We start from the raw sequence: 26,205 nt of genomic DNA, 5'->3' as shown, positions 1-26,205 counted from the left end.
CTAGGACATTTGTTTCTTATTACTTCTGTGATTTCTATAATTAATTAGATTAAGTTTATGACTATATACAAGGGCAGAGTTGGACATATTTTCCAAATAGAATGTTCATTTTCCTATGCATGTATATTTTATCCTTTTCTTACATATTGTTTTTAAACTTTGACTTTACTTTTTAGAATAGCATATAATTCAATCTTCTTTTCCCAATATATATGGCACACAATACTATATGCTAGTTGGGCCTTAAAAACACAAAGGGTTTGCTTTCTTTGGAATTGTCTAATAACCTAATTTTATAAGTTTCTTTCCTTGTTATTGCTACCTGCTTCTCAATAGACACTTCTTTTAAGCACCTTTTATTTTTATATGGATTTTAAGCAATCAGAACCAAAAGTTTCTTTTTCAATAGACATTTTTATTGTAAAGATGCTATACAGAGGGTTTACAGTTACATGCATAAGGTAATGAGTACATTTCCTGTCGAACATTGTTACACCCTCCTTTGTTTTTCCCCTACCATCCCTTCCCTCCCCACCTCCCCAACTCCTCCCAACCCCCCTCAGGTTGTAAAGTTAATTTTCAATATAATGTCTTACATATCTCATTGTTACAATGGGTCAACCTGTATCCTTGTTTCAGCATTTGTTATTTCCCTTCCTCTCCCCAAAGTAGAAAAATGCATAAGCATGATACAGGGCACGGGAATCAAATACAGTAATAACGGGGGTTATGCAATGGGGGAAGAACATACAAAAGAAACAAAAAAATCATATAGTATATTAAAACCAACAACAAAAAAGATAAAACTTCTTGTGTCCCTATCTTGGGGGTCCACTTTGCTTAGCATCAACTTATATGGTACTTTTCTACTTCTCTGGTAAGATTATCCTATATGTATATTAGTTATATACTAGCAAATAAGGGAAACCACGGGACATATGTGTCTTTGGATCTGGCTTACATTGTGTGTGTGTGTGGTGTGTGTGTGTGTGTGTGTGTGTGTGTGTGTGTGTGTGTGTGTGTGTGTGTGTGTGTGTATGTGTGTGTGTGTGTATACCAAATTTTCTTGATCCATTCATCTGCTGAGGGGCATCTAGGTTGGTTCCACATCTTAGCTATGGTGAATAATGCTGGAATAATCATAGTTGTGCTGGGAGCATTAGTATGGCCCTGTTTATGATGGTTTGGGTAAATGCCTAAAAAAAATGGGATTGCTGGGTCATAGGGGAGCTCTATGTGGTTTCTTTTGAGGAACCTCCAAATTGCATTCCAAAGTGGTTGAACAAATTTACACTCCCACCAACAATGCAGTAGGGTTCCCTTTTGGCCACATCCCCTCCAGGATCTGTTGCTGTTAGATTTCTTGATTATAACCATTCTAACTGGGGTGAGGTAGAATCTCAATGTTGTTTTGATTTGCATGTGTTCCAAAGCTAGATCTTCATATATCACCCTGTACCAGAATCAACTCCAAATGGATCAAAGCAGACACCTTGAAAACTTTACAGGAAAGAATAGGAGAAACTATAATGCACCTCCGCACAGGTCAAAATTTTCTTAATCAGAAACACAACAAATCAAAGAAAGTTTGGACAAATGGGATTCCATGAAATAACAGAGCTTCTTCTTGGCAAAGGGCATAGCGAGCAAGATCAATAGAAAGCCCATGGATTGGGAGATCTCCACTAGCCATACAACAGACAAGGGCCTCATATCTAAAATATACTTGGAACTCAAAAAATTAAATCTCCCAACAACAAATCCTCAAAGAAACAACTGCCTGATTAATAAGTGGGCTAAAGACTTAAAGAGAGACTTCTCTGAAGAGGAAAGAAGGATGGCCAATAGACACATGAAGAAATGCTCAACTTCTCTAGTCATAAAAGAACTTACAATGTGGTATATATACACAATGGAATTCTATGCCTCCATCAGAAAGAATGACATTTCCCCATTTGTTAGGAAATGGAAAGGTTTGGAAAAAATTATATTAAGTGAAGTAAGCCAGGCCCAAAGAAGCATAGGTCCCATGGTTTCCCTTATTTGCAATATCTAGTATAGGTATGAGTCAAGCGGAAAAGGTCAGATAATGTGATGTTAGGAAAATGAACCCTTAAATATGTATTTTAATGTTTTCGTTTCTTTCATGCATGTGTTTCTAACGCATTTATAAGATTATTTCTTTGTTGCTTTGTATGTCCCTCCCCCACAGTGTAACCCCCGCTTTCACTATATTTGATGTCAGTATAACATGTGGAGGAGATGGGGACAAACAAGTCGTTTAAGGATTCAGGTGGACCTGTTGCAACAATGAGAAGTACAAAATGTCATGTCAAAACCAGCTTTAAAATGTCGGTGTGGGGGGGGGGTATAATTGGGTGGGGGGAGGGGGGTAAAACTGGGTGGGGGGAGGGGGGAGGCGGGGAAGGGAAGTGAAGGGTAAACAAAGGAGGAGGCTGCAATGCTTGGTAAGAAATGTATGCATTATCCTGCCCATGTAATTGTAGCCCCTCTGTACAGTATGTTCTCAAATAAAATAAAATACAATTAAAAAAAAAAAGAACCTGCATTTTTCCAACAAATATTTTCCATGAATCTCTTTTCTACCTAATCATTAATTCAAGGTATATTGAATAAGTACTCAAAGAGGGGTGGTAGGGGAAAAACAAAGGAGTAGGTAACAATGCTCAATAGGAAATCTACTCATTGTCTTACTCATGTAACTGTAACCCCTCTGTACAGCATCTTTACAAAAAAATGTATATTAAGAAAACACAATAGCAAATCTGATAGGATTACTGCTTTGTAGCATGTTCATAGTAGTTGACTGGGAGTAGGAGACTACATCACGTGCCCTGATACATTATATCATTTAATTTCCCCAAAATAAATCTGTCAGTTAAACATTCCTTTCATCTTCATTTTAAAAAATAGGGAACTTAAAGCTGAAGAGAAATTAAGTTCATGTATTTCCACGCCACATGTCTTGCAAGTGATAATGCTTGGATTTAAACCTGGGAGCCCTTAGTGACTCCACATTATACAATTATACAATGGACTGATCCTTTGAAATAGCCTGTCTTGAATAAGCTTAGGCAAATATTTTTGTCATATTTTGAGCTATCATTTTAGTTGTATAGCATGAATCAATAAAATTGAGGGAATCTTAATAGGAGGAACTTCATTTCACCTAAATAGGCTATTGATCTTCTTTTCAATACTGTTTCTTCAAATTCTGGTTTTTCTGCAATTTTGTGCAATATTCATAGTTTGCTTTGCATTCACTTCTTTGAATTTCCTCTGCTGTCTTGCATGTTTCTAGGTAGCTAATCAGACAGAGCATGTAAGGAGAGATGTATATATTTTTATCTGGAAATAATTTGTCTAAACAGAAGCTGTTTCAGAAACAGAAAGTAATAGAAAGTTCTGTTTCTGAAACAGAAAGTAATAGATTCATTTACGTTGCCTGAATCTATTCCTTTCCCCATAGCGATCACTCAGGAGTTAGTTAACTGGACATACTTTGAGCAGTTACTAACAGCAGCTATTTGAGACAATGTTCCATTTACTCTTTACCCTCAAACTAGTAGCATTATGTAACTCCAGACATGATGAAAAAGTCAGGTCAGTCAAATAAGTCTGAGAACAGTATGTAGCATGCACCCTTTACAATGTCTTCTCTTTATTTAAGAATAAGATAGATTATATCATTCCAAATACATTGGAAAATTAGTTGAAAATCGTTCTATTAGTGACACATTTATTTGTTTAGTGGTGTAGGTGATTGCTTTTCAAGTGTTCTACTACTTAAGTCACCTCCTTCCCAGTCCTTTTGCATTTGCTTGGTTTTTGAATAGGCTCTCACACTTTTTGCTTGGGCCAGCCACTGCATACCTTGCCTTTCAAGTAGTAAAACCAAGATGTGAACTACATCAAGCCTGCATTTAAACTTTAGTAGGTCTCACTCCCACTTGATGAATCATTATAGAGCATGAATGTTAATTTTAACTGAGAAAGGATAAATTGCACCTTGTTAAGATTTTTTAGAGTTGTGTAGTACATCCATCCATATCTCTGCCTTACATCCTGCTGGCTCACACAAATGGTGCACTTGTTCATTTTCTTCATTGGTATTTGTTTATATGCATGAGTTCTCCTGTCATTCTTCAGCTGCATCCTGACATTCAAATGTCTACCCTGTTGTCAGATGACTTCTCTGGATCTTTTGAGAGCTGCAACTGCATTGTCCCAATACCTAGAATCAGCAGCTTTCTTACCACCAACAATTCAAGATTAAAATATTGTTTCCCCGTTGTCTCAGTTTATTTAAGTTTTATATGTTCAAACCTGACTTCCTGGCAACAGCTGGATGAGGCAGAATTGTGTTACTTTTCCTTGATTTTCCCCCATCCATCTTTCTTTATCCCATCCAATTTTGTAAGGGAAAAATAAAATTTTCAGTAACTTAGACTCTCTTCTCTGGACTTTAATTTCCTATTCCCATTCATAACAACGTATGGAATAAATAGCAAGACCTTGCCACTTTCAATCTGAGAATAGAGCAATGAACTACACAGAAAGAGGTGAAAAGATAACCTTTCTCCAACATTCCTATGTGGCATTGTTATCTAGTACTATTTTGAGAAGTCATGACAGTATTGAGAATATGTCAAAAGAATTTGAAATGTTTCCTCTCTTGAAAAGAGTAAACATCATCTGAGACTAAAGTTTCTAAATCAATATCCACAGATTACAATAGAATAAGAATTTGCTCATGGTATTTTCAGTATTTATACTATATTTTATTATTTTTGTAGTTATTTGGACATGCATTCAAAGATTCCCTCCTTTTTCATATGAATATTGTTTGATGAAATTGTACATTGCACTGACAGTTGGGGAAGTGAGGATTGTGAACAAAGGAGTAAGAAATAAGAGATGAGAAACTTTACATCCCTACAGAAGAAAGGTTGGGATATGCTGGTTGGGAATTAAAGGTGGCAGGTAGATACAGGGAAGAAGGTTGGTATGAGTGGAGAAGGTGCAGTCCAGAACAGAAAGTCATGTTGAGAAGCCTTTAGGTTTTCTGTCTTACCAGAAATAGTGGGTCCTTAGTAAGGAGGTCTTTATAGACATCCTAAATAGTGAAATGTTAACTGCAATTTGACATCAATCCATCCTGGTTGCCTAACACCTACTTAGCAAGTCAGTATATTTCATTTTCATTCATTTCCTGTGATCACAGGGAGGAATTGCTCCAAACATTTTGTTCATCTTATGCATATCTGGAAACTTGAACAAAATCTCATTTGATACACTACTGTGTCTCCTTCAAATGATGTGGTTTGGAATGCCAAGTAAACAGCAAAATCCTTCTCAAATTGTGACTATGGTGGCTGTCCTGTTATTGCACGTTTGCTCTAGAATACAATCTCACCTTTATGTTCACTGCATAGAGGAGATAATGCTCTCTGAAGCTTCTTCCTGCCTCCTGAGAAGCTCTTATAGATGTCATCAAAATAGTAGATACAGAGACTTTTTAACCTTTGGCATTGTGATGTCAAATTCTCAGTTGTATTTTGGTGGGGCAAAGTTACAGGGTTTGTTGTTTGGGTTTTTTTCTTCTGTGTGACAGTGCCCCAGTAATAATGGCAGGGAACACCCATCATGTACTAGCAAACTAGCTATGAAAAGTCCCAGTCCTGTTTCCTCAACCAGTCTTTTTCCATTAACTCAGGTTGGATATTGTATTCTAATCCTTATTCAAAGTAACTATCATTCGAAAACAAATTTCTGCCCAGGAAGTTCCTAAAGTAAGTTGAAATAGGTATATACTAGGGATTTTATTGTTTTACTCTCATAGGTAGATAAGTCGAAATAAATACATACATACAAGCATACATAAATGCTGGTGTACATGCAGAAGTGGACATAGATGTGAATGTCACTGCAACACTTAGAAATAATACCAATACCATTTGAGTAATTGATTAAAATAGCCTTTAAGAATCATAAAGTCTCCTAGAATAGCCTTGGAAATTACAATATTCTTAACCAAGTCTTCTAGCTAATGTGTGATAGAAAATGAGACACATTTAGCCCTATGATAAATCATTCAAGAATAGGTTGTCTCACATACCAGGAAAGGTACCATGTCCCATTGCTTAAATGAGAGGAGTCACTTTTTTATTATTTTGAAAATGCCATATAGAGGGGTTAGAATTACATGGACAAGATAGTGAGTACATTTCTTATCAAGCATTGTTGCCTCCTCCTATGTTTCCCCTTCCCATCCCTTCCCATTTCCCCCTGGATCCCCCCCCCAAAGTTGTAAAGTTTGTTTGTCAACATATGACTTGTACATCTCATTGTTGCAATGGGTCCACCTGTATCCATATTTAAACAGTTTGTTTTTTTCCCTTCCCCTCCACAAATTATACCAACATCAAATACAGTGAAAACAGGGGCTATACCATTGGGGAGGGACATACAAAGCAACAAAAAAGATCATCTTATAAATATATTAGAAACAATAGCAAGAAAAAAACATTTGAGTCCTTCTCTTGGAGTTCATTTCACCTAAAATCAACTTATCTTACCATTTCTGCTTGACTCAGACTTTTACTAGTAATTGCAAATAAGGGAAACCATGAGACCTGTGTTTCTTTGGGCCTGGCTTACTTTACTTAATATAATTTTTTCCAAGTGTTTCCATTTCCTAACAAATGTGGCAATGTCATTCTCTGATGGAGGCATAGAATTCCATTGTGTATACATACCACATTTTCTTGATCCATTCATCTACTGAGGGGCATCTGGGTTGGTTCCATATCTTAGCTATGGTAAATAATGCTGCAATAAACATAGTTGTGCTGGTAGCTTTAGTATGGTGTTGTTTGTGATCATTTGGGTAAATGCCCAAAAGTGGGATTGCTGGGTCATAGAGGTGCTCTATGTGGAGTCTTTTGAGGAAACTCCATAATGCTTTCCAAAGTGGTTGAACAAGTTTACACTCCCTCCAACAATGTAGTAGGGTTCTCTTCTGTCCACATCCCCTCCAGCATCTGTTGTTATTAGAGTTCAAAGTAAAATAAGCTGAACTTTCGTGGCTCATTCCTGTACTCCTATATGCTCCGGAGGCTAAGACCTGAATACTCTGTTTTAGGCTAGCACAGCATTCAGGAAAGATTGTCAAGCAATACTTGGAAAGAGGGTAACGTGACTGGTATCCTACTTGCATGGCAAGCTGAGCTAAGAGATATTGCAGTTCTAAGTCAGCCTGGGCAGAAATGTTTGTAAGATTCTTTCTCAATAGTGACAAGCTGGGAGTGGTGGTGTGTTTCTCTTATCTCTTATCTGGGCAAGAAGCAAGACCCTATCTCAAGACCATTAGCATAGAAAAAGGGGCAGAAGCCTGATTGAGCAACAGAGAGCCTACCTAATCAGTATGACACCCTGAATTCAAAACCTGTAATGCCAATAACTAAATAAATAAATGAACAAGTGAATAATAAATAAATAAATAGTAGAAGTAAAACAGCTCAATCTGAGTAAAGAAATTTAATAGCACATAGTATCTGGTATTTAAAATCTGATTGTATATATTGGCATAATTATCCATGGTCAAGTTAAGTCTTTTCATTAAATTATTGAGAAAGGAAACTTGTATTCAATGGTCTGTACTTAAATAACTAAAAAGATAGATTAATAGAAAACTATGTTGGCAAACATATTTTTCATAGCATTATTTTTATAGGTTTTCCCTATTTTTTCATCTTCCTTCATTTAGTCTTTATCAGGACTCATTGATAAGAATAGAGAGGGACTGTATCTAAAATTTCTAAAATAATGACAAGGAATCTGAATCTACAACCAGGTAAATGTCAGGTACTGAACATCAAAAAAACAGGTCAATCAATGTAGTTGGTTAATATTCTCCAAAAATGTGCCATGAGAGCTGGATACAACTATCCACTGGAAACTGCTGTCTTGAGGAAATTTTTAAATTGATTTCCCAATTAGAAATATGTGATCAGGAAGCATTTATTTTAGAGTTGGAAATATTCTGAATGCCTTGGTTGTATTTTGCATATTTCTATGACAGATAGGAACACTTTTCCTCAACATTATTATTTTTTGGTTGGTTGTAGGGCTTGAACTCGTGGTGCTGTCCCTGAGTTCTTTTGCTCAAGGCTAGAGCTCTACCACTTTGAATTACAACCCCACTTCTGGTTTTTGAGTGGTTAGTTTCAGATGAGAGTCTCACGGGGACTTTTCTGCCTGGGCTGCCTTCGAACTACGATTCTCAGCTAGACTTACAAGCATGACCCACTGGTGCCTGGATCCTCAACATTCTTAAAGAAGATAACCCATATATTGATAGGAACTAAATTAACTGAGGAAATACCACATGTTTATGTGTATAAGCTTCAAGGAAGCTTTGTTTAATATACTAATATACGAATCTGGCTCAATTGTTTTTGGGAAATTATTGCTAAACGAAGATGAACGAACATAGATATTTGAGAAAAACATAAGAACTAACATGACTTACAGAAGCTCAAGAATAACACAACGTCCAGGTTTTGAGTCCCAGCCTTCTCCACAGTAAATGATACTTTCCTGCATTTTTTACTGCCTCTTGCACTTTGGTCACTTAAAACATATTTTTTTCTAAACCAAGTAATCTTTATCTCTCCATCCCCTAATAAGTTCTCTGGTGAAAAGTGAGAACATTACTATTTGGTGTTTTCCTCTGATAACTTATCATTTCTTAAAAATGTAAATGTTCATGCATTTGTACGTTGTCTTCCTGAGTTAGATCATGAGCCCTAAGCCCTATGAGATTTTTTTTGTTGTTTCTTACAATGCCTACAAAACTGATTTGCTTAGTGTTAAAAAATACTTTATGCTATATAAATATTTCATATGTGCTAGTTTGTACTTTTACATTTTCTTGAAAAATAAAGTGTAATTCTCTGCATTATAAATTCGGTAGATATTTATCAATCTAAATATGTTCTGTTGTTGTTGTTTAGTGCCAGTTATGGGCTTTTAACTCAGGACTTGGCATTTTCCCTTAGCATTTTTGCTCAAGTCTACTGCTCTGTCACTTGAGCCACAACTCTAGTTATGACATTTTTTGGTTATTAACTGGCGATAAGAATTTCAGTCTTTCCTTCGCAGGCTGACCTTGAAGTATGATCTTCAGATCTCAGCATCATGAGTAGCTAGGACCAACCAGTGCCTGGCTCAGTATGTGCTGTTTTAAAGAAAAAGAAAATAGCAAGTTCTCCTTAAAATCAAGTGTAGTCAGACCTTTTCAGAATTTGAAAGATACACATTTACTAAGTGACAATGTTGGACCCTAATCCAGATGTGCAATTAGATTTACAGTTAATAGATCTGTACAGAAACAGTCTAGGAAATCACTTACTTTGCAAACTTGCTATTTAAAATACAGTTACCAAAACATGGAACATGACTGGAGATACAAATATTATGTTTCCTCTCTGAGTCATTCTGCAAGGAGGATTTAGCACTTTAAATAAGGAATTTATAATGTTTGCAAATGCAGCAACTATTTGTGACTTGGCAGAATCACCGAAAATAGCTCTTCCTTTCTCATCCATAATAATTTATCTAAGCTTAGATTTCAGAATTACCGTTACTCAATAGAAAATAATTTCTAACACATCTAATAATGCTTTTCTTCTGTGGTCATTACCCTTTCATGCAATAGAGTGAAAATGTTTTTTTTTCCAGTAGTTATTGGTTATTTTTAAGTATATAATCAGGGAATCTACTACACAGCCTACTCAGTGTCAGCATTGCAACTAAATTACTACCCATAAACTCCATTACTGAACAAACCTATTTAACATACTGCTTGAGTATTTGAATGTATTTTGTTTTCCTTAAATCATAATAAATGAAGAAAGCATTTTCAGCCTAATTTGAATAATGCATTTATGTATCTTCTCTATATGGATGACTTCTAACAACCTTTATGATCAGTATTTGTCTTTCATAAAAATAAAAGAACAAATTATCACAAGAAAATCATCTAGTTGAGGACATCCTTTTAGCACCATTGGAATTGTCATCTTTTTTCTTGTTTTGTTTGTTATTTCATATAAATAAAAATTTATGGAAATGTCTTTCATCATCAAAGTAAAAGCACTCTTTGAAGAAAATCATAAGCCACAAGTAAAGTACAATCTCTACTGTTTTATATTTTGGAAAATGAAACATTATTTTTTATGCCAGTTTGGGGGCTTGAACTCTGGGCCTGGAGGCTCTGCCTTAGCTTGTTTGCTCAAAGCTGGCATTCTATCCATACTTGTGTTTTGTTGATTGTTTGGGAATAAAAATCTGTTGTGCTTTTCTGTCCAGGCTACCTTTGAACTGTTACAGGCATAAACCACCAGGGCGTAGCTCCATACTCCTGAGACAAGCAACACATCACTTATTTTTATTTTTTTCCTAACTTAGACTTTTCAATTTAGCTAGCAAGATTTTGAAAACTATTTTGATCCATTCTCTTGTATGAGTTCTACAAGTTTTATAATTGGGCAAAGGTCTATACTTCTAAAAACTTATATCTACAAAGTTTACTCTCATGCTAATAATCTGCGTAATCTATGGGATGTGTCTGATTTGTAAAATTGGCTAAAATAATATATTTGTCCAACTAGGAGTCCATTTTCTTAATTAAAATTCTGTGATTTAATTTGATGTATTATTGTATAAAATGGTTTGTTTTAATTGACATTCAGCAACAAAATGCAGTATTTTAATTATATTTTTGTTGATCAACATTTTTATAATAGTAGCTGTTAGTACAATGCCTCTCTTTGTTTCTGTTTTTTCTGTTTATTGTTTCTATCCATTTAAAATGGAGAAAAATAAATTTAAGTTTTATATTAATTCCTACATTATAACATATTAAACAATACCTGAATTCATCCCTAGGAAAAAAATGTGTTGGCCTAAGGACAGCCAAAGGGAAGGGATTTGAGTAAGGAATTTGAAAATTCTTTTTTATATATCAATGTTTTCATTAATTTTCCCTAAAAGTTTGATAATATTTATAGCATACAATTTTTTCACATTAATATTTCATAGTTTGCTTAAAATTTTATTTTCTGAGGTATAAATCACTACTATATCTTTCAATATCATCCTCCTTCTTCTCCTCTTTTTCTTCCTCTGCCTTCTTCTTCCACTTCTTTTTCTTTTTCTTTTTTTAATTGTCAAGATAATGTACAGAGAGGTAACAATTACTTCAGTAAGGTAATAAGTATATTTCTTGTCAAATTTGTTACTCCTTCCCTCATTTTTCTCCCGCCCCTTCTCTCCCTCTCTTCCAACCCCTTTCCCTCTCTCGCTCTCTCCCAACCCCCAGCCCCAAGTTGTACAGATCATTTCCAACATATTGTCTCGTGTATATTGCTGTTGCATTGGTTCACCCTTGTCCTTTGTCTCACCATTCTGTTGTTCCCCTTCTCTTCCCTAATTCAAATCAACATATATACAATACCAGGGTACCAGAATCAAATACAGTGACAACAGGGGATATACCAAAGGGGAATGAACACACAAAAGAAACATAAAATCACATAGTACATTAAAAACAACAACAAAAACCTCTTGTGTCCATGTCTTGGAACTCATTTCACTTAGCGTCATCTTATATGGTCATATGTACATTGCTATTGAGCTATACTGCTCATCTGCTAAGATTATCCTAGGCTTATACTAATTATTGCAAGTGAGAGCATCCATGGGATCTATGTTTCTTTGGTTCTGGCTTATGTCACTTAATATGATGCCCTTCAGTAGATGCATGAATCAAGAAATTGTGACATATATATATATATGTATATATATATATATATAAATATATATATATATAATGGAATTCTATGTTTCCATCACAAAGAATGACACCTTTTCTTCCTCTTTTTAACTTGTTATTTTGATGTTTTTGCCTTCATTCAGTTAGTGGGGCACAAACTCAATGTCCCACATTCTCATTGCTTGTGTCACTCTACCACTTGAGCCATACTTCTAGTAAATCATTTTGTTATAGGAAAGGTGTCTTAGAGTCCTTTCTGCCAAAGCTAGCTTCAAATCTTGACCCTCCACAGATCCTTAATCCCATTACAAGTTATGAAACCTCTTGATAAATATATTTCACAAAAAGTTGTCACCTTCCAAAGATAAAACTACATACAAAAGAACTCTTCCTCCAGAGTTTTAGGAATGGATTCTACTCTGATTGGTAAATTACTGTATCTCCTGAATAAACTTCATTGCACTATGTTAAGTTTCCTGTTGTATGAAAAGAATGAATTGAATGGCATTCTCACTTTATCATTTTAGAATATACTCTGAAGTGTAGAAGGCATCTATGTACTTAATTTTCAGTTTCATTTTTAACACATTATGATTGTGAAAGTAGCATAAATACATATTCAAAGCATGTGAAGGGCTTTATGACATCATATTATATGGACCAAGTTCAAATTTATTGTAAAATCTGTTATATTTCATTTCCTCTGCACTGTAAATATATACATATGACAAAATCATGGGCATTGCAACTTCATTTTCTATAAAGGCCATTTTGCTTCTTTGAACTTTCTGGCTTACCTAAAGTTAATTGAAAGAACAATTTTCATTGAAATAATCTTAAATAAAGTTTCTCAAATATTGCTTCATTGACGAATATAAAGACCAGAAAGGTTGAAGTTGGAAGATTTAATTTCTTCTAGTTTTGCTCTATCACTAGGAACTTCATCTCAAACATTATTTGCTTTTGTTGCTCACAGTCAGTTTTCCAGTTTCCTTCTGTTTTAGTTTTGAAATTAATTAAAAGAGTACTATATGTTATGTATTATATAGCACTTACAATTTGATATTCTCAGGAGGCTGAGATCAGAGGATAACAAATTGATGCCAGTCTGGAAAGAAAACTGTGTTACCTCTATCTTCAAAATAGATGGCTCAAGTGTTGGAGTATCAGCAGAATAAGTACAAAGACATTATCTGAAACCCCAGTATCACCAAGTAGAAGAGGGAGAAGAGAGAGGAGGAGGGGGAGGAGGGGGACGAGGAGGAGGAGGAGGGGGGAGGGGGAAGAGGGGAAGGGGGAGGAGGAGGAAGGGGGGAGGGGGAAGAGGGGGAGGGGGAGGAGGAGGGGGAGGGGGAGGAGGAGGAGGGGGAGGAGGAGGAGGGGGGGAGGAGGAGGAGGAGGAGGAGGAGGAGGAGGAGGAGGAGGAGGAGGAGGAGGAGGTGGAGGAGGAAGAAGAAGAATGGGGAAAGGAAAGGTGAAAAGAAGAAGTTGTAATTTTCAATCATTTCATTGCTCATTCTACACTTTATCAGAAATTATTTCAATGTTTCTTCATTTAATACATTATTGGCTATTAGTTTGTCAATATATATATTTTATTATGTTGAGGAACATTTCCTGTATTGTTAATTTTTTCAATGGTTTTATCATTAAAGGGTGATTAATTTTGTCAGAGGCTTTTTGAGATCATGCATTTTTTCCTCCTTCACCCTATTTTTTGTTTATGTGCTGTAATATGTTTATTAATACCTGCACAAATCTGAAATCTCTGAAATGAACTCAAGGTGATCATGGTCTGTGATCTTTCTGTTATTGAATTCTCTTTGCAAGAATTTTATTGAGAATTTTCCTTCACTCTCATTAAAGAGATTTATCTGCTATTCCATTTGCTTTCCTGGTTTTAGAATGAGTGCAACTGGCTTCTTAGAATGAGTTTGGGACTGTTCTTTATATTTCTATCTCAGAAAATCGTGGGAAATATTGGTGTTAGTTCTTCTGTAAAAAGTTAGTAGAATTTGGCAGAAAAGAAGTTGAGCCCAAGTGGGTGCCAGTGGCTACCCAGGTGGGTAAGATCTGAGGATCATGACTCAAAGCCTGCCTGGACAGAAAAGTCCATGAGACTCATCTCCAATGAACCACCAGAAAACCAGAAGTGACACTGTGGCTCAAGTGGTAGAGCACTTGCCTTGAGCTGAAGAGCTCAGGGACAGCACCTAGGCCCAGAGTTCAAGCACCACAACTGATAAAAAAAAAAGTTGAGCCCTAGATTGTTTTTATTGAGAGAAAAAACTGCAGAAGCAATATCATTTCTTGAATCCGTTTTTGGTGGGCCAATTGCATGTAGAAATGTATCAGCTTCTTCCAAGTTTTCAAGGTATTTTTCTCATAATCTTTTGATGTTTTTCATATTTTTCTGATATCCCAATTTTACCTCTGACTTTACATATTTATTTATGTTGTTAACCTACTCTTCTTAGTTAGAATGGCTAAATGTTGATCAATCATATTTATACTTTTAAAGAACCAACTTTTTGTCTTGTTGATTTATTGTGTATCAGTCCACTTGGGCTTGTACTCACAGCGTGGCACTTGAGCCATAGCTCCACTTCTGGCTTTTTGGTGGTTAATTGGAGATGACAGCCTCAAAGACTTTCTTGCCTGGGCTTTCTTTGAAATATGATAATCAGATTCAGATTCTATGTAGCTATAACTGCAGGTGTGACCTACTAGTACCCAGTTTTTCTGAGTTTTATATAGATTTTTATGTCTCCAATTTATTAATTTCTATTTTATGGTTTATTATTTCTTTCATCCATTAATTTGAGATTTGTTTTGTTCTTATTTTCTAGATGCTTGAGACATATCATTAGACTTTTCTATTTATTAAAAATAGGTGATAGATGATAGGTAGATAGATAGATAGATAGATAGATAGATAGATAGATAGATAGATAGATAGTTATAGCACATAGCTATAAATGTTTCTCTTCACACTATTTTGCATTCTGGGAGATTGTGCGTTCATTTTTATGAGACCATAGTAACTTTTAGATTTCCTGATTTATTTCCTCAGTGACCTACTTAATCATTCAACCAAGTGTTGTAGAGTCTCCGTGTATTTAAATATATGCTGTGATTTCTTTTTCTGTCAACTTCTAGATTTATTTTATCACAGTCACATATAATGTTGAGAAATACTTAAATTTTGTAATATGTGCTAACTTGTTTTATGTCCTCCTACAATATGATCAATTTTGGAAGAATGAGCTGCTGATAAGATATATATTATACAACTGATGAATGAAATACTCTTTAGGTATCTAACAAACCCATTTGTCCTTTAATTCTGAGGGTTCTTACTGATTTGTGATTGGATAAACTGTCTACAGGTGAGATTAGGGTATTGAAGTTTCTCATTGTTGTTGTGTTGAGGTCTACCTGTGCTTATCTGAGTATACAGATATTTGGCACATGGACATTAGCAATTGTTATTTTCTCATGATAGATTGTCCATTTCGTTAATATGAAATGACATTCTTTTAGTCTTTTGAATGTTTTGCTTTGAAGTCCATATTATAAAATACAGATATACTAGCCCTGCTGTTTTTTAAGTCCATTTGTTTTGTAGATCTTTTCTCATTCTTTCACTCTACATCAATGTTTGTTTTTGTCAGTAAGATGCATTTATGTCTTGTAAGAAACAAATGGCAAGGTCATACTTGATGTTCTCATTCATTATTTTATACCTTTTGACTGGAGAATTGAAACCATTATAGTTTAATGTTATAGTTGAAATTATATAGTAATTCCTGCAATTTTTTTGTTCTTAAGGTGTTTGATATGTTCTTACTATTCTTTTCTTTGTGTATTCATCTGAGAAGATTTACTTTCCCTATTATATTCTTGGTTATGTTTATGATTCTCTTCTGTGTGCGGTATTTCTTTGAGCATCTTTTGTTTAGCGGTCACATAAGTTCCTTTCATTTCTGTTTACTATAATGAGTTTGTTGTTGCTGTTATTGTTTTGGTTGGTCATGGGGCTTGAACTCTGAGTCTGGGCACTGTCCCTGAGGTCTTATGCTCAAGGCGAGTGCTCTACCACTTGAGCCACAGAGCCACTTCTGGTTTTCTGGTTGTTAATTGGAGATAAATGTCTCATGGACTTTCATGCTTGGGCTGGAATTGAACTGAGATCTTCAGATCTCAGCCTCCTGAGTAGCTAGGATTACAGGCATGAGCCATGGGTGCCTGGCAAATGGGGGGTGGGGTGGTTATTTGTCCTTCTGTCATGTAGCATATCTTGTACCTGTAATCCTAGATACTCAGGAGTAGCTGAGATTTGAGCATCAAGGTTTGAAGACATCTCAGGCAGTAAAGTTTATGAGGCTCTTTTATCTTCAGTGAACCACCAAAAAGCCAGACATAGAGCTGTGGCTCAAGTGGCAAAGCTCTATACTTGAGATCTTAACAAATATTCAATGTCAACAAGTGTCATTTAATTTAATCATCTGACATAATTTGTACATGTAGTGAGATAGTACTGAAATTTTGACTTTTGAAACATTTCAATAGGTGAATACTTTTTGTATAATTGTATAATTTTCCTTTCATTTAGTTTAATAAAACATGGTACTTATTTCTCTTAATCTCTCTGTCTCTGTCTCTGTCTGTCTCTGTCTCTCTGTCTCTGTCTCTCTATATGTCTCTGTCTCTCTCTCTCTGTGTCTCTGTCTCTGTCTCTGTCTCTGTCTCTGTCTCTCTCTCTCTCTCTCTCTCTCTCTCTCTCTTGCTATTTCAGTACTATGGCCTTAACTCAAGGCTTTATACTTGTTAGTCAGAGGCTCTACTTCTTGAACCATGCCGTAGGTCTTTTTGCTTTACTTAATTTTTGTACAAAATCTTGTGTTTTATACCCAGCATGAATTTATACTGCAATCCTCCTACCTGTGCCTCTGGGCTTGCTGACATGCACCACTATACCAAGTTTATTTTTTTATTATTTATTTATTTTTTGTTTGTCATGGGGCTTGAATTCTGGGGCTGGGCACTGTCCCTCAGCTCTTCAGCTCAAGGCAAATGCTGTACCACTTGAGCCACAAAACCACTTCCAGTTTTTTGGTTTATTGGAGATAATAGTCTCACAGACTTTTCTGCCCAGGCTGGCTTTGAACCTCAATCATCGGCTCTTAGCCTCTTGAGTAGCTAGAATTACAGGAGTGAGCCACCAGTGCCCAGCCCAAGTTTAAATTTTTGATATGAACTTATTAATTATTTTCCTAGGCTTACCTTAAACCAGTCTTCCCAGTCACTACTTCCTTAGTAGTAGGCATTAAATGTGTGAACCACTATATTTGGTCCTATTTATTTCTCTTAAGTAGTCCTACTTTGAAGCATTTCAAATATAAGTGTTTTCCACAATATTTTCATTTATCATTTTATTAATATTAAATATTGCATAAAAATGCTGCTGAATATCTCAGACCATCATATATTGATTCAGCCAGAATAGTTAGCTACCTTTTAACACCTGCAGCTTTTTTGTATTGCAGCCAAACATTTACACAACATAACTGCAAAAATGGTTGCTTTTCACTAGATGGGCATGAAATATCATATACATTCATAGCTAATAGTATTCTAAAATGAACCTTAAATCAGGAGAAATTTTTCACAAAGATAATACTGAACTGTAATTAGTGCATTTGATATCTTCTTTAGGTAAAGAAAGGCCTGAAATCCAACTAGTTTGGGCTGCCTTTTAAGTAAAATAACCACTGAACTTATGGATGCTTTCCAATACAGATTTATTCAACTTAATGAAAATATACTATATTTGAAGAATTTTACCCTGACACTCTCAGACAGTCTTGTAGGCCAATAATTACTGAACAAACAGAGTCATCCAATCTGGTCAAATAAGCCAATTACATGTAGAGAGGGAATGCTTGCATGCTCATTGTTTGAAATAATGCACAAGGTCAGACACATTCACAGAATTCTCAAAAAAATCATTCTAAGACAAACATTTATTCTAGGATGTACCCTGTTAGGTAAAATTAATTACTATGGTAATTTAAAATAGTCTTAAGAAAATAGTTATAAACCCTTTTAATTTGCTATAAACGTAAACATGGCTTGAGAGCAAATGTGTGTTTTCTTATTTCTATTTGATTCTTCACTCATGTTAACATTTCATACCAATAGCTCTATCTTTAAACTTGTTATCACTTCAAATCTCTCTAGCTCTGAAATATTAAGTTCCAATAAGTATGGCAAGGACAAAATGGTTTCCTGTGTCTGGAGACATAGTAAAGACACTATCAGTCTGCACTGAACTCCTCTCTCCTTCTCCAGAAAGAGAGCTGAAGAATGTTCTCCTAGTGAACATCATTCCTTTATACCACTCATATACATTGGTTTCAATCGGTGATGATTTGGCAACAACCAAATTGGGCTACAGCCAATAAATCAAGAATTTTAGATGTTTTCACAATAGAGCTTTTTATAAATAAAAATGTATGGGGTGATTGTAATTAGGAATACATACAGTGATTTATAAAAGTTGGTTCAGGAGTTTCTTTAGTAACTGTTCATCTAGAGAGGTAAAGTTTAAATATCAGAATGAACCATCCACTGAAACAGTGAAATGAAGAAAAGCTTAAAAAGAATGAATAAAGAATAATGGAATATTAAGTAAATTCCCAACTATTAATACAGAGTTGGTTGGAATCATTATGTACACAGTCTTAAAAATGGACATCAAATGCAAAGCCAGAACAAAATAGAAAGCACAAAATAAAAAAGTTTATTTGTACCCAAATATATTAGTTGTTACAGTAAGTGTAAAGTAATGAAATGCTAACTGCTCTGGGTAACATAAAAGTATTGCCATACCCTCTTGAAATAACACAACATACATCCAAATCAGAAGCTTATAACCAAAAGGATAAATGTATGTATAAGAATATGTAAAATAGCAATTAACTATTACTTAAGAGTATTTCTGTGTCACTCAATATTGCACAAAATAAAATTTCTAGGAAGTGAAGCATAGAGATAAAGAAGATTAGTTCATAGTAACAAAAGCTTCAACACATGCAATTTAAAATTTGTGTGTCTTTAATAGCATAGCATTGAATTAAGTAAAATAAACAGGAGACAGCCTACAGGACATTTTTAAACCACTAATACCCTTTAAAAGATGTTGACCACTATTCTAAGTTAATCCCCTCAGTCCTCCGAACTTCATGCTCTCACTATGCTAATCCATTTAATTGCTCTGACCATTTTTTCTGTGTCTGGAACACCCTTGCTATGGCTTGACTACTTTCTGTGGATCCTTGAAGATAGACTTTGAATATAATCTTTCTTCAAAAGCCTTTTCTATCTTCAAGAACTTCCTTTCATACTTCATTGTGTAACACCATAAAAAATGAAGACAATTTTGTTTTTGCACATCTAAAATTTCTTTCTCTTTTTAGAGAATCTACAGACCAGATTGACTAAATGAATGATACTTGAATTAATAGGGTAGTTAAAAAGTGTGTGCTACTAGCCTTGAGCTGAAGAGCTGAGGAACAGTGCTTAGGCCCGGAGTTCAAGCCCCACGACGTGTGTGTGTGTGTGTGTGTGTGTGTGTGTGTGTGTGTGTGTGTGTGTGTGTGTGTGTGCATATAAATGTAGTCATATATATATATATATGTTTGTGTGTGTGTATGTAGTCATATATATGTTAAAGAAGCAAGAAGGATCTGCCAACAGAGTATTGAGAAAGTTGAGTGATATTAAAACATGGGCAAAATAACATGTGAAGAATAGCAGACTAGGTACTTGTAGGGTTTTCCTATAATATATTATCATGTATAGTTATATACAGTTATAATATCATGATATTTAGAGGGAGAGAGAGGGAGAGACAGAGACAGAGACAGAGACAAAGGAAGAGAGAATGTCAATTCACAGAAGGGTCCTATAAATCCAGTTAGGAATGGCATTGTGATGTATAGTATGGCAATGATTATTTGCGGTTTCCTTGATAGAATCAATGAACTATATTAACAGGGCCCAATAAGAAATTTTTATATACTACAACCATGGAAAATCTTAAGGAAAGGATTTTATTCTGTGTATTTTAAATAATCACAGAGCATATTTTGTGCATTTTTGTTTGCTTACTTGTGTGTATGTGTGTGTGTGTCTGTGTGTCTGTGTCTGTGTCTATGTCTGTGTGTGTGTAGGTAGGTACTAAGTCTTGAACTCAGAGACCAGGTATTGTCCCTTGGCTTTTTTGGTAAATGCCTTCACTCTACCATTTGTATCGCAGCCCCATTTCCAGTTTTGTTTTGTTTTGTTTTGTTTTCTGGTGAATTAGAGATAAGTCTCTCATAGACTTTTATATCATACTGGCTTCAGACTTTGATGTTTAGCTCTCAACCTCCTGAGTAGCTAGGATTATAGGTATCCAGTTCTTGTGCACTTTAAATGAGTGTATTATAAATATTGGAGCTGGGCGCCAGTGGCTCATGCCTGTAATCCTAGCTACTCAGAAGGCTGAAATCTGAGGATTGCATTTCAAAGCTAGCCCAGGCAGGAAAGCCTATGAAACTCTTAGCTCCAATTAACCACCAAAAAACCAGAAGTGATGCTGTGGCTGAAGCAATAGAGCGCTGGCCTTGGGCTGAAGAAATCAGGGACAATGCCCAGGCCCAGAGTTCAAGCTCCACAACCAACAAAAAATAAATCAAGTAAACAAATAAATATTGGAAACCTCATCCAAACTAAAAGAGGTTGGGTACTTAAAGCAACAAGTTTAGTTACATAAAAAGTCAAAATTATGACAGAGCAATAAGGCTTTGCAATGAGTAGAAAATAACGTCTTACCTGAAGTATAATTTGCCAAGTTTGCTTAAGGTTTCCCATGATATGATGAATTTCAGCCAAATGATATCAAACTAAATAGAAAATACTCATAAAATTATGTTACCTATTCTATTAATCCATGAGTATTCAGGAGCCAAAAGACTGAGATTTACAAGAGAAACATTACAATTCACTGACTCGAACCAATAGCATTATCTGCTTCAAATTCGCTTTCTAGTCGAAGCCTTTGCTATATTCTTTCTTTGTTCTACATCAAGAGTATCACTGATGGCTATATACATAAGCAGTCATGACAATGTTTTTCTTTCAATGCATTTTTATTGTAAAAATACTGTACAGAGAGGTTACAGTTACATGGGTAAGGTAATGAGTACATTTCCTATCGAGCATTGTTGCCTCCTCCTTTGTTTTTCCCTTACCATCCCTTCCTTCCCACCTCCCAAACTACTCCCTCCTCTCCCACCTTCCGAAATTGTAAAGTTCATTTTCAGCACAGTATCTTGTAGATCTCATTGTTACAATGGATCAACCTGTATCCCTATTTAAGCATTTTTTTCCCTTCCCTCCTCCAAATTAGGAAAATGTATATACAAGATGCGGGGCACTGTATTTCATTCTGGTGCCATGACAATGTTTTCTATCTGAGACCTGTATGAAAACAAAACAAGACAGCAACAATTTTGCTTGTTTAAACTGCAAATACTTTTGTAAGGCCATGGGGCTGACTCATTGCTCATGCTCAGAAGATTCAGTTCCTTAACTTACCTCTGCTCTCCACCCACCTACCTCCTTGTCAGTGACAAGGGTTGGTTAAAAATTGAATCATTTAAAAAGAATAGCCAGTGAGATTCCATCATTGACTGCCTCATCTTTGATTGGTTTTTACGTTACAGATCCTCCTGCGGTGGAACCAGCATTCCTGGAAATTCGGCAAGGACAAGATCGCAGTGTCACTATGAGCTGCAGGGTACTGAGAGCCTACCCGATCCGGGTGCTGACCTATGAATGGCGCTTGGGTAATAAGCTGTTACGAACTGGTCAGTTTGACTCTCAGGAATACACAGAGTATCCAGTGAAGAGTCTTTCCAACGAACACTACGGAGTTTACAATTGCAGCATCATCAATGAAGCCGGGGCTGGGAGATGCAGCTTTCTTATCACAGGTGCGATTTGAGATATTTTGTTTTTCAATACATTTCATCTTCTCAGGCCAAAATATCTTAGGCTTATGCCAGTGGGAGAGTGAAAATGTTTTATAAAGCCATGGAACTTCTACTTTTTTCTTTGTAAGTCTCTATTCGTAGAGAAAATAGCCTTTGTGCCCATGACATGAAACAGAAGTTTATGAGAAAAGCACAGGAAGCGAATGATGAGATTGGATATTTTGAGCATTTCAGTAATACTATAACACATCGTTTAGATCAGATTGCAAAAGTGAATAGACACCTGGTGTTAATAGCAGGTATGTTTATTTTATTTTTTATTTTTAGTGGGATTTTTTTGTTGTTGTTATTACTGCACAACTTACAGTGTCTTACTCATAAATGTATTAAAGAAAGTCAATAAATTTGTATCTGGCATATAAAAAGTTGAAAAGAAGTAGAACTTGTGCTTCATATAATTTTCTTCTTAACATTTTCTCTCTGTATAGTCTTAAATACTTGTCTAAATTATTTCATAATCTAAAGCAAAGGTGTTAAATTTGAGCCAGGGTTAAGGCTATATGAAAAGAAAATTCACATTTTCATCCTTGCTTTATCCAAAATACAGTTAATTTTAGTAGTGGGAGTGACTGTACTAATATATGGAGAGATTTTATTAGGTGAAAGACAATTAAACATGATTAAAATATCCAATTTATAATATTAACCTTTTAACTACGATAGAATTCTCTGCATATGAATTTGCTTTGAGTCACTTTTTTTTCCTGACATGTAAAATTAAATTAAGAAAATATACCTGACTCAACAAAGAAGGGCAGGAAATGTGGCTGAGTGGTAGAGTGCTGGCTTAGCATGCATGAAGCCCTGGGTTCGATTCCTCAGTACCCCATACACAGAAAAAGCCAGAAGTGGTGCAGCAGTTTAAGTGGTAGAGCGCTAGCCTTGAGCTGAAGAGCTGAGGGACAGTGCCCAAGCCCAGATTCAAGCCCCAGTACTGGCAATAAAAAGAAGTCTTCCTTTCTTTATGTTGCTATCTCCTGATTTGATAATACTTTTGATTATGGATCATTTAAATATAAGGCTTTTCTATTTTGATTCTTAACATAAACTGTTTCTAGGACAATATAAGTTTATATGATGATCTAACTGCTAATTTAATAATATTTACAAAAAAGAAACTATAAACTATTAATTAAGCAGATTAAATGGTCTGGATTAAATTTTTCCAAAGCAACTCTTTTCTATGTGTTAGTACAAAGAATCTGATTTTCATTCCCTAAATCTCAAAAACATAAACGCACTATAAAATAAATTCCATTTCTTCCACTATTCTGTCCTTACATGTAATTAATGTTCTAGGGTGACCTTGTTTTCTAAGTTTGGGCTTGAAGGTTTAGGTTCATACTACTTCTAACACAACTTTCATGTGCTGCCTACTATGTGATTCAAGCTCAATATTTGAAATAGAAGATAAGTTAAAACCTGAAGAAACTTTAAGCTCTATTTTTCCATTCCAAATCCATGGTGTGTACCACAGAGATTTTGTTACCTGTTGGAGGGAATAAACCTGTTATGAGTTTTCTCATAGAGGTAGAAGAAATAGCCACATGCATTTTTATCAATTTGTGCTTTGCAATATTGAGGTCAATCTTATTGTTTCAAGATCTCCACATACAATGAAATATTATTTTCTCATAGAAGAGGAAGAAATAGTCACATGCATTTTTATCAATGTGTGCTTTGCAATATTCAGGCTAATCTTATTGTTTCAAGATCTGCACATACAATGAAATATTCTATTGAAAAGCAGAAAAAGAAACGACTGAGTCACCAAAATAGATATATACAGGCATACGTGTGTGTGTGTGTGTGTGTGTGTGTGTGTGTGTGTGTGTGTGTGTGTGTGTATACAGAAGTTTCCATAGACTTTTATCTGGAAGGATCTTATCTTTGCAAGACAATTGTCTTCCTGTACTAAAATACAGTGTTAGGATTCTATGAATTTTCCACCATGCAAACTCCTCTATGATAACATAAGAGAGCTACAGAATGGATAGTATAGAACAATGCCTGTGCCCTTAATCTAATATACAGATTTTGAAGACAGTTATTTTTACTTCCTGAAACCTTGAGACCTTAATTAATGAAGTAAATTTGAATTCTTTGTTATTACAATTATTTTACCAAGTTGAGTGTTACTCCTTTAGTTACCATGCATGTTTAATTATAGGCATTCCCCTAAAAAGTGACTTGACTACACCTCAGAATGTAGAGAATAGAAAAGTCAATATGTTTATTCTTTTATGCTCTGAGTTCATTCCTGTGTATGAGACATGTGACATCGGAGGGTACAAGAATATTTTCCTGTTAGGCAAATAGAGAGAGAATATGAAAATATTTGAGAAATACCAAAGGCAGGGTTTGAAATAACGTATCTACTGGCCTGAGGGCATAACTCATTTTTAGTTCTGACCATGATAAATAATAGAAATGACAACATTACAAAATATGGTGCATTTACATATATTTTATCTATTATTTATGATAAAGTTATAGCTGTTTCTTATGATTTGAGGAGAGATATAATAGGAATCAAGACCCATTAATCATGTTTTCCTCCAAGAAAATTTTTCAAGGTCTAAAGAACAACGTGGCACTTTGATTTACTAGAATTAATGTATTTATAAACAAGAAATTCCAAGTACTTATCCATATGAATTTATATACCAGTACATACACATAAAATTTTTATTTTCATGGATTTCTGTACCATTAACAATTCAACCGGGCATGAATTGCACTTTATGGCATGTTCAAAACTTTCTGATTTTCATTTTTGAAAATGTATTCTTAAATACTTTAAAATATCTAACTTTATTATTTGAAAGAAAGATTGAATATACAGCATATAACTATGCTGTTTTCCTCACACAAAGCTTGAGCCACAAAAGGAACTCAATAACTACAGAGTGATTAAATAGGTACCATGATTAACACAAGAATTACTAATTATTCTTCCAAACAGGAAAATAGATGAAGGCAGGGGGGACCAAAGAGTGGTTCAAATTGAAAATAGATTTTTTTGTACTGAGTTAACTGATGATGCCCTAGAGAATATGCCTAACTCCCAATCCCTGAACCAATGAAAATTACATTGTATAGAAGAAAATATGGCTATCTTGAGGAATTTGATAGAATTAATTTGTTCTGGATTATTTAGATGAGCTCCAGATGCAGTAAGTTATGACCTTAAGAGAATACCAAGGGTGTCTGAGGAAGAAAAGGCAATATCAGAATAGAATCATTTAATACAAGCTGAAGAACTTCTGCCAGCAGCAGAATCTAGACTAGGCAAAGAGCCTACTCCTGTCTAGGGACTCAGCTGGAAGGAGAATCCTGTCAACACCTTGCCTTAACTTTTCTGAACTCCTCTAAAGTTGTAAGACAATATTTTTTAAGCTACCCAGTTCATAGAAAATAACAAACACATATTATAAGCCATTATTTCAAAATGCTGCAAGGTGAATACAACTGTTTATCATTGATCTTCATGCTGAACCAATGAATATGTAGATTCTCACACTTCAGAAAAATTGCTGGACTGTTTTGCATGTGTCTCCTGAGGAGCTAATTGGAACAAATGTCCAGGTGTAAAGGTAGAGCCAGTGAGGGAAAGCAACCTGGGAAGGGGAGGAATGATAGTTTGCATGAGTACCATATGTTGAGATGAATTGCCCATTGCCAAAGACTTCAGGTGATTCCTTAAGACTGAAAAATTATTCCCATTATACACTGCAGCAGTGACAAGAAATCTCCAGAGCTTGATTATACAAGAAACCAGATGATAGAGAAACTGTGGACAGTATTAAATGACAATAGTGGATATGAATGGAAATATGTTTTATCATTTTTTTAAAATAAAGAACAAGGCTATTAGTGATTAAAAATACAGTGTTGATTTAAAAAGTTAAACTAGTCTATACCTTTCTAATTGCTTTAATTCATATTCATAATATAGCAACATATAGCAACCAAGATGTTATCTCTAAGTTGCTACAATCATGTTCACAGAAACTATTTTACCTATTATTTCTCATGAAACATTTCTGTTTGGATATGTTAATATCTAAGAAGATTGAAATTTATTAACAATTTGGGAAACATGAATGTGAAAAGTAACCATCTCTTTATGTTTAGCTTTTAATTAGCTACGTACATAAAATTTAGAAATTGTCATATTACAACATGATCATAGATATTTATCACTCTAAAATTTAGATAAACATTAAGTAATAATCACTG

At 35.0% G+C, this 26,205-nt stretch overlaps 1 protein-coding gene across 5 annotated transcripts in view; it reads left to right on the top strand.

The window, feature by feature from the left end:
* The window catches only part of Mdga2 (MAM domain containing glycosylphosphatidylinositol anchor 2), a 715,677-nt gene that overhangs the window by 610,778 nt on the left and 78,694 nt on the right, over window positions 1-26,205 (top strand). For all 5 annotated transcript variants that reach the window (XR_011373061.1, XM_070027506.1, XM_070027497.1 and 2 more), the window contains one exon: window positions 21,634-21,903. Coding sequence is in view for 4 of the 5 variants with exons in the window: in XM_070027506.1 (XP_069883607.1) it covers window positions 21,634-21,903 (270 nt within the window). In the remaining variant the exon portion in view is untranslated. The remainder of the gene's footprint in view (window positions 1-21,633; window positions 21,904-26,205) is intronic.

The sequence above is a fragment of the Dipodomys merriami genome, unplaced genomic scaffold, assembly GCF_024711535.1.
Source record: "Dipodomys merriami isolate MVZ:Mamm:240054 unplaced genomic scaffold, mDipMer1.0.p SCAF_1, whole genome shotgun sequence".
NCBI lineage: Eukaryota > Metazoa > Chordata > Mammalia > Rodentia > Heteromyidae > Dipodomys > Dipodomys merriami.
The sequence above is the reverse complement of the archived record's forward strand: the minus strand, read 5'-3'. Positions and strand labels throughout refer to the sequence as shown.